The sequence below is a fragment of the Papaver somniferum genome, chromosome 4, assembly GCF_003573695.1.
Source record: "Papaver somniferum cultivar HN1 chromosome 4, ASM357369v1, whole genome shotgun sequence".
Taxonomy (NCBI): Eukaryota; Viridiplantae; Streptophyta; class Magnoliopsida; order Ranunculales; family Papaveraceae; genus Papaver; species Papaver somniferum.
In genome coordinates this window covers 76,769,497-76,779,007 of record NC_039361.1, presented here as the reverse complement: position 1 = coordinate 76,779,007, position 9,511 = coordinate 76,769,497, and the positions used below count along the sequence as shown (strand labels likewise).

General features: G+C 35.2%; 1 protein-coding gene across 2 annotated transcripts; it reads left to right on the top strand.

The window, feature by feature from the left end:
• The first annotated feature begins 4,403 nt into the window (after positions 1 to 4,403).
• Positions 4,404 to 9,487, top strand: LOC113275946 (protease Do-like 8, chloroplastic). 2 transcript variants are annotated; one of them, XM_026525532.1, is made up of 13 exons: positions 4,404 to 4,838; positions 4,992 to 5,074; positions 5,184 to 5,282; positions 5,459 to 5,525; positions 5,687 to 5,762; positions 5,891 to 5,957; positions 6,208 to 6,425; positions 6,806 to 6,873; positions 7,541 to 7,620; positions 7,789 to 7,875; positions 7,967 to 8,074; positions 8,405 to 8,539; positions 9,103 to 9,487. In XM_026525532.1, the coding sequence occupies exons 1-12, from the start codon at positions 4,544 to 4,546 to the stop codon at positions 8,525 to 8,527; spliced, it is 1,371 nt and encodes a 456-aa protein (XP_026381317.1). In that variant the 5' UTR covers positions 4,404 to 4,543; the 3' UTR covers positions 8,528 to 8,539; positions 9,103 to 9,487. The 2 variants fall into 2 exon arrangements, with proteins under 2 accessions (XP_026381317.1, XP_026381316.1); XM_026525531.1 differs by lacking the exon at positions 9,103 to 9,487 and having other exon boundaries at positions 8,405 to 8,715.
• The last annotated feature ends 24 nt before the right edge of the window (positions 9,488 to 9,511 follow it).

Sequence of the window (9,511 nt, the reverse complement as noted above, 5' to 3'; positions counted from 1 at the left end):
ATATATCTAAGTTCATATTTGTGTAATTATTTGTGGGTACTTTTAAATGCTTAATTTTTGTGTAGGCTAATGGAAAATATTTCAGTTAAGTGAAAGGAGCTGGTGGATCGTGATGTTCATACTCATATATCCAATGGTTTGAGGAGGTTGGTTAATTTATGGATTAATCAATGTTCTACCCAAACAGGTAACGATCATCTGGATTGGTTATTTGTTATGAGTTTCTTTCATTTATATTAAGTTGCATCAGATTTAGTCTTTCTCATGGAGGTAATATTATTTTACTTCATTTTGAATAGCCATGTCCTGATTAGGTGGCTCCCCATGCTATAACTTATTGAAAACAATTTCCGCTGATTCTCACTTTTAAATTCATATTTTCTTTATCTTTTATTTCAGCTTTAAACATGGTAATCATATCAAAAGTGTAATATCACAATTTTGATTTACAATGTTTTTTATATTAAGTTTTTTAGTAATGCAGATGATTATTATCATTTTTTTTGGTTTTTATATTTTTATTATATTTTTTTGCACCATTGATTTTATGTGTTTTCAGCTTCGGTAAGAGAACAATATCTTTTATTTTGATTTGTGGTAAGAGAATAATATCAACGATATCATCTCAAATTTTGTTATTTGATTTTTATTTTCTCTATTTAGTTTTCGTTTGTATAATACAAGGGACTCAATCTCACAAGTAGTTGTTGAAGTAATAGTCATCAAGTACATGTAGTCGAGATCCTTGACGGAGAAGAAAGCTGGTGGTAGTCCCGTAGTCCCCTTTTTTAAACCCCTAACTTTCAGTTTTTTGGAGGTTTTTTAAGATAAGTTTTGGTCCTCCTATTTATACTTAGTCATAGAACTCATAGATTAAAATAGATGGTTCCAAAAAATTAATAATCATCCATTTCAATTATATGTTCTCTTATATTTGTTGGTTTGGTTGTTTGATTTGTAATTCGGGGATTCACGGGCGGTCGAATAAGCAATCAGGCCAAAGGAGCAGTTCGGTTAATACCACTTAATAATAATCCAGTCTTTCTTATATATATTTTCATTTGTATCCGTATAGCATTAGTCGGCGGGTTGACTGTTATTTGGTTATGCATGTAGATTGAGCTTGAGATTGCCCATGGGGTGAAAGGCAATCATCTTCATTTGATATTCGCTCTGAATGTCTAGATTGACAAAGCCCAAAGATTGTTAGAAATTTTTTGTTTGAATTGTTATCTATTTCATCTACATTTCCTTTTTTATAACCAATATGGGGTTTTGAGCCTCATTTGATGTCTTGACAGTTCTGTTTCTCTCAATTTTTATTTTTTATAGTCCTGATTCCTAGGTTACCTGCTTATGCTTAATAGCAAGATCTAAAGGTTCATATTAATATCCAGGATCTCCGATTGCCAAATTCACAATCCCGCTTCTGGCACATCTATAAACATTGTCCAATATTCTTTTTGGGGTATTTTTATCTATTCAATTATATATGTTTTCTAAATGACGTTTTAGTTTCACATTGCAAATTAAATGATTGTAGAAGCCATTTAGTTTAGGTTTTAAGCTTATATTATAAATTAGTTTGTGTTGTATTTCAAGTTCTAAGCTCTTGACATAAATTAAGATCTTTATGTACTATATTGATTGTGGTAACTGTAACTCATATAGACAAAACGAATTGAGCAAAGGACACTAACTCATATAATTAAATGTTCATCAAAGAAGAACCAATGTTCACCAAATAAACAATTAAAGATTAGCTGGTATCCGATTATTTTATACGAACCAATTTCATTATACTCTAGATCTTTGTTAATATAAAATGATGATATGACTTTTTAAATTTCAAGATGTCTTGGTTATAATGGAAATGAGTTTGTGTGTCTTACTCTTATAGTTATGTTGTATTTTCCTTGAGCCACATATAGTGTAACCATTTGGGATTATGGGCTTGAGTTTACTTTGACATTTAGAACTTACTTTACGTGCTTTGATGATGATAGTAAATTTATATTCTTCTAACAGTTGATCTCTAGAATATAAGGAGGGTTATAATTGTATTTTATTTTATTGTTTCTTTTGGTTTTGCTTGACAGTTCCAAACAAAAGAAAATTCAATTTGCAACCATCCAAGTGTATTTTTTGGGTCATTTATAGCAGTTTGGTGTAATAATAAGATTCTTCAGATCTGTGGTTCATCATCCATATACTTTAATCTGTTCACTACATTTATGCGGAGCCAGTGAACCAGACAGAGGATGTTGTGGTCATAATGCACAGGTTCAAATTGGTCTGCCCTCCAGCGTTGCATTTGAACTTTTACAAGTACAATTATCCCCTTGAGTTCAATCCCTGTAGAAATGGGATATGAGTAATATATTACACATTTTTTCTGTTTTTATTGCATGGCTACCAATTCACATCATATAAACTTTTTACAGGGAGTGAAATTGAATGGATGTGTTTGTGTGTGCATGTGACAAAAAGAGAGACGAGACCGAATTTGATGTATGAATTTTCGGGTGGACAACAATCTAAGGGACTTATGGTTTAGCATTTCCAAATAACTTGCACATTAATATTTCAAAGAACAGTAACAAAAAGAAGAACACAAAAAAATATAAATACTGATTCAGGAACATAAAATGCTCATTAAACCGACACTGAATACTAAAAGCCTAAATGTTCCTACTAACAGTCTCTTAGCTTATTGGCGCCAAGCGTGAGGGAATGCTAGACGTTTGGTAATTTACCTTAATGTTCCTACCGACAATATCTTGGCAAATTACCCAAGCTATAAAAATATGAAGAGTCAACAATACTTTGCAAGAATGTAGTGTATAAAAAAGATATATAAAGTTATAAACAAGCAATTCTGGCCGGGTCTTCTCAACTCAACCTCACCTTGAGGATGTTGTACAATACTCGATACTAAGGTTATCTCTCTGCTTTTTTTATCCAATGATTCCATCTTAACTTATGATCTTGGCAAAAAAAAATTAAATCCCGAAAATATAACACACTTAGCATATTAAACTGACAAAAAAAATTTAAAGGCGCACATAGGATTCCCAATTACATCCAAATGGATTTTATTTAACCTAATCGACTATATGTTACCCTAGAGCTAAACACTATTAACATTCGCAGGAAAGTGCTTACTTGGTAGAAGATAAGTCAATTTAATAAGCTTGAATATTCGTATCATACTACCATGTCATCCACATCGACCGTGGTTGGGTATCTGTCGATCTGGAAAATACATTGCAATTAAAGACATATTTCGTTTTATCTTATCATTATTTTTGATGAAATTAGTAATATTTATTTACTGGCTAGGGATATATCGAGTATAAAATGGAACCATAAATGGGAAACAATGCAATCTGTATTTCAGTATTAATGGTCCCGTGTTAATTTGTGGCTATGTAAGTACTGTTAATTTTTGGGTATGTAAATATAATGTCATTATCATTGAGCATCTTCAACAAATGATGACCCGATACAGAGATGATACGCCTCTTACTGTAGCTACACCATAAAAAGATATCACACAGAGTGCGGCGATGTATTTATGCGCATGAATACTTAGATGTGAAGCATGCTGAATCAGAGGGCTTGCTGCAAGCTATGGGATGAGAAGAGAGGCTAGCTTTACAACAAGTTTGCTTTGATTTTGATGCGCATAATGTTGTAGTAGCAGCTAATGGAGATCTTCATAGAGTCATATAGGAGATCCATAGTCTATCTACATATTACAGATTTACAAATATGAAGTTTATTAATATGAAGCTTAATAAACCAACTGAATTTAGTTAGTATTTATATGTCTTTGCTGCCCCCATAGGCCTATGTGCTTAAACATATATCCTAACCCAATTTAGTTATACCAATTCAATGTGGTGTCGGCATCAGCGTAATAATGCATCCATGGGAATAAAAAACCAAATCTCTGTCGAAGGTTTGTGTTTTGGTTCCTCCACTCACAGTTGTCATAAGCCCTCCAAATTGGCTTCATGCATCAGTATTACCCCAATTCCAGGTTTGCATGAAGCTTTATCAAAAATTTGTTAACCTTTTGAGAATTTTGAATTTTGGCTTTGGCAACATATCATACTCTACATTCTGCCTTCAATCTGAATCTGACGTGAAAGTATTTTAGTTTATTTTGTATGATTAGTCTAAACTGTGAACTGCAATATCGGCAGTAGCCTTGAAGGAAGACCTAAAAGAAGTAATCTCCCAACATGAATCTTATATTTCATAGGCGAGAAACAAACCGTGCATCGCACGGGTGAAAACTAGTAATAATAATAAAAATCCTTCCCCTCTTTGCTCTCTATTTACCCTATTCACAGAAATATAAACTATTTTTATCCATATAAAATCCTAGTCCAATATACCCCTGTAAAGGAAGGGAGGTAGAACTCGGAACTTAACCCATGGATAACGTTGTTTGACGTAACTGAAAAACCCTAACCATACCTCTGCTTCTTCTAATGCTTCACTCTTCCAACATTTAACTGGATCCCTTATACAAATGATGCATATAATACTCAGCAACTCTCGTTCAAATTCTCATGAATTTGTATTTCACAGACGTTTTGGTAGAAGAAAAGCATGTTTTGATGGAGTTTCTTCATTTTGTTCTGAAAGAGAAATTGAATCATCTAATAGCTCTACTAGCGGTGTTTCTTCAAAATCCACTTCTGTTCAAAGGCTAAATGAAGATATTAATGGCAAAGATTTGAGTGAAATAATTCCTTTTACAACAAGGAGAATGTTATTTGCTAGTCCTTTGGTTTATTTTGTTTCTAACAGCTCAAGCCTCCAAGGTACTACTTCTCAGGTTCGCACTATTAAGCTCTGTTCATCATTCTGGTTGTCATTTATTCATGTTTTTTCAGTCGCTTAAGTAGTTACTATTACAACTTGGTTTTTATTTCACATTATGCTTCTGATGTAATTTGTAAACATTCAATTGGAAGCCATTGCTTTGGGAAATCCGTCGTTAACCATTGAACAAGTGACTCCACCTGTTATCCCATCTGGGGAGCTATTCCCTGCTGAGGTCAATACTCCAAACACACCATTTGTTTTCTTTATTGGTTTTAAAGAGTGTTTTTTTTATAATAGTGTATATGTTTACTTCAGCTGAAATTTTGTGATCTGCTTGGCAGGAAAGAATTGTCGGTCTCTTCGAAAAGAATACGTATTCTGTTGTGAATATCTTTGATGTAACACTGCGTCCACAACTAAATATGACAGGTGTTGTCGAGGTAATGATGGCATGAGTTATTACAATCCCGTCGATTAGGTCTTCGAGTATTTTGAAATCCTGGTTCAGAAACTGTTTGGGATCAATGACACATTAGTTACTTTAAGTTCATATACCAGCCTCTCGTGCCTGTAATCCTATTGGTAATGATTATTCCTTTACTACACATGTGGCCAGGTTCCTGAAGGAAATGGTTCAGGAGTAATTTGGGATGAACAAGGACATATAGTTACAAACTATCATGGTAAGAACTAGTTCGTTGTTGTTTTTGGCCGCTGGTGTGGCAAAACCATTTCGTTCCTTTTAATAGATTCGTCCGTTTCTTCACATTTCTTAACTGATGGTAGAACCAGAATACTTTAGATGGTAACTCAATGATGTAGTTATGTTATTCTTCCTCTCCAGTTGTTGGCAACGCTCTTTCAAGAAATCCTGCCCCTGGTCAAGTTGTTGCCCGAGTCAATATTCTTGCGTCTGATGGGTGAGGTTTCAATGCTCTAAGCTGATTGCTGAAATGCAACCGCGTTATTTAGATATTCCTTTGAAATATATGAGTTGGATCCTTTATTGTGGTATCCAATCTTCTTGATTGTGTTTGTTTCTCGGAAGGGTGCAAAAGAACTTTGAGGGCAAGCTAATTGGTGCAGACTGTGACAAAGATCTTGCTGTTTTACAGGTATTTACTTGTTCTGCTTGTAAATGATCTTGTCAACCAAGCACATTGGGATCTATTAGTATTAGTATTAATACATCAAACTGAAAAGAAAAGCTTTTACACTTTTTCTATTATGCAGTCTTCTCTTCTTGAATATAAACGGGAGATTGTGTAAATGGATTACATGTACAAGACTTATTATCTGAAAGGGCAAAAGTATCTTCCTTTTGATTTACAGTTGTAACAAGTTTCGTTATTTTTGGCGTACTAGGTTGAAGCCCCTAAAGATCTTCTGAGGCCAATTAAGGTGGGACAGTCTTCTGATCTAAAAGTTGGCCAGCAGTGTTTAGCGATCGGAAACCCATTTGGATTTGATCACACTCTGACAGTTGGAGTTATTAGTGGACTAAATAGAGAAATTAACAGCCAAGCTGGAGTTACAATCAGTGGCGGAATTCAGACAGATGCAGCCATCAATCCTGGTAACAGGTTTGTCTAGGATCTTAGTTTTTATTGTTGGAGTGTGATAAGCAGTCTGATAACCATAAACGGAAAAACCAAATTTATAAAATTTAAATATGATGTTATTATCCGATGAACTCTTGTGTTATACTAGAATTCGAGGTAGCCTCTTATTGTATTCTACAGGATTCCTTATTTTCTGGGATAAAGTGTTAGTTGCTCTACCTATCGATCAGATTTAGAATGGTCAACTTCTCACTGAGCTTCTTTTATAATCTTTTGGTTCAGTGCGAAATTGAAGTACATTTGTCCGACAGTTCTTTCTTAAGTTTAGTTAAACTCGGTCTGAGCTTGTTTGCATTAACGAACTGACTTCTGCGATCTTACTTCTGTTGTAATCTTGACAGCGGAGGACCCCTACTCGACTCTAAAGGAAATTTAATTGGGATTAACACTGCAATATATACTCAAACAGGTAACTACATGGATGTGCTCTTAATGTCCCATTTTTGTTCTTTTCATAAGTAGAACCTGAAGTGTCTTAATTACTTGTGAATATCCACATTTAGGTGGAAAAGTTGAAGTAGCAGTAGTAAAACCTGCAAAGTAATGCAGATTGAATGATCTGATCTCCGCTGTCTTCTTTACACTGTCCTTTTATCATATTCGACTCATACCCCATTTTTATCAGTTACATTTGCCAAATGGAGTTAAGCGGGTTCCAGGTTTGGGGTCTGGGGATTTCTTTGGCATACTGCTTGCTTAGTTTTACCAGGCCAAAATTTGCTTGGCGCCTCAACTTTTACTGCTACCATTTTGTAGGCTGGTGTTGTTACTGCTTTCTTTTGTTCGGTGTGTGGTTAACTTTGTGTTGCCCTATTATGTGTACTAGTTACTTCTATATTCCTAGCCTCATGGCTTTTGTGATATGTCCTCTGATCAGAAAATAACTAAAGGTCAAAAAGGCCTACCTCTTACCTAGTTGACGAACAACAATTCCAATCTGCTGAGACTTCAGGCAGTTAATGGCTACATATAATATTGCATCAGACAGTGGTGTCTGAGTTATACATTTTAATGAACAGTTTTTCTGTAAGAGCGTAAGTAATCTTTTCGTCTTCGGTTTTGGTTGATTATGGCAGGGACCTCTGCTGGTGTTGGATTTGCGATCGCCTCCTCAACAGTACTTAAGATAGTACCTCAGTTGATCCAGTTTGGCAAAGTATTCTCTTGTTTCATATTCCTGCTCTGCTTGCCACTTTTGTTGCTAACGTGTAATTACAGAGTCTGAGTTTGATTTATATTAAATATTGCCAAGTTATAGTAGCAACGTTGGTTTTTGCTCTTCCTATACCACCCACATACGTTGAAGTGTGCGGATTGATTTTAGGTTGTTAGGGCTGGTTTGAATGTGGAGATAGCTCCGGACGTGCTTGCCAACCAGTTAAATGTTCGGAATGGAGCTCTTATTCTACAGGTACACCTTGCAGTACTTACTCTCTAGTCTCATTATCACAATTGATCTGTTATTGTACACGTGTGCTCACTATAGTTTTCGGTGTCTGTAGGTACCAGGAAATAGTCCAGAAGCCAAGGCTGGGCTTGTTTCAACCTCCAGGGGTTTTGCTGGTAATATAGTACTTGGGGATATTATTGTCGCAGTTGACGATAAACCTGTAAGCAGTCTCTTTCTCCTCATAATTAACATAAAAAAGTTGATTCTTCGGGTTCTTGTATACAATATACATAGTATGTGGTAAACCAAACGACCAGGTTGGAAATGATAATAATGTTTTAAAGAAAGTTTAGAAAGAAAGGCATACTTTTAAGTTGAAAGGGTGGATAAAGCATCATCTTTAATTGATTCTTGCAGCTTCTTTACTTTAGATATGAGCTAATAAAATATTTGTCTCAAAGAGGAAATCTGTAATCTGGATCTTACAATCCCTTCTCAATCCTGTCTTTCAAGTTTCATTATTTCCTTGTTTTCCCGCTTTGGTTGGCAGGTAAGGAACAAAGCGGAATTATCAAAGGTGCTAGACGACTACAGCGTGGGTGATAAAGTCTTGCTGAAGATCCAAAGAGGCAGTGAAAACTTGGAGGTGTATCTAGTTTTAGGTGAAACCTAAGAGCCTTTAATGGTAAACGGCCTAATCTCGCTGTCTTTATCATTCTTTTGACTATTGTATTCGTACAGGAAATACCGCTCTTATAAGTTATGTATAGATTAGAATATAAGTTATTATATACAGTACATTTTGCTTGTAGACAAAGGGTTGGCAAATCTTATAAAATAACGATGTTGACTATCCTAGTATATTATCGCCTATCTAAATTATGGAATGCTTGCACTTCCTTTCTGCCAATTTCATGATGTTAGGACAAAAACTTGTGCTCGATTTGTATATCCAATCAGGCCTTGTTTTCTTTAAAAAAAATAAAATTGATTAGAGTGGAAAAAACTAAACTAGTGTAAAAACTCTGTGGCCACTCCTTGGAATTAGTCAGCTTAGAAAAGTTTATAGTGACTGGTCGTTGTGAAGGAGCTGGAGGAGCCATCTCTCAGTGTGGTATATTGAGCATCACCTTTTTCTGTGGGTTCCATATTGAATTAGCCAAATGCTGTAAAGAATTTCCTTTTTTCTTTGTATGGGTGAACATGTGGTGGAGCTATTCAACATTTTTTCCATTTTTTCCTTTGTAGGATTATTGCTCAGATAATACTTAGGATGGTAAAGTCATTGGGTGATGATATCAGTGACCTGTCAACATTTAGCGTGTATGTTCTTCAGATATGCCGGCAAAGAACAGTTGTTACTGGCGAGTGGTGAGAATGATCAACTTGGTTTTCTCCTTTTGAAAATCCTGTCAGAGATCATGGTGGGGGGAATTATTATAGCATTAAAACCCATGGGTCATTTATATTTAAATGGAATGGAAGGCCTTATAGACAGACGTGGGTGCCCTAAACAGGAAAAGGTAGGTGCACCAACCTTGATATACAAGGGTTGTTTGTAATTGTATGCTAAGCTGTTCATATATTCCTCCTCCATAAGACCATGGTTTGGCATCTTGACAACCTGGCTTTGTTATTCTGCTTCTTAACAAGGTTC

Bases quoted from the DNA above. Each gene is read 5' to 3' on its own strand.
- LOC113275946 (XM_026525532.1), top strand. From the start codon at position 4,544: ATGATGCATATAATACTCAGCAACTCTCGTTCAAATTCTCATGAATTT. The intron at 5,526-5,686 runs GTAAGAACTAGT...CTTCCTCTCCAG, and splicing joins TATAGTTACAAACTATCATG to TTGTTGGCAACGCTCTTTCA. The intron at 5,958-6,207 runs GTATTTACTTGT...TTGGCGTACTAG, and splicing joins AAGATCTTGCTGTTTTACAG to GTTGAAGCCCCTAAAGATCT.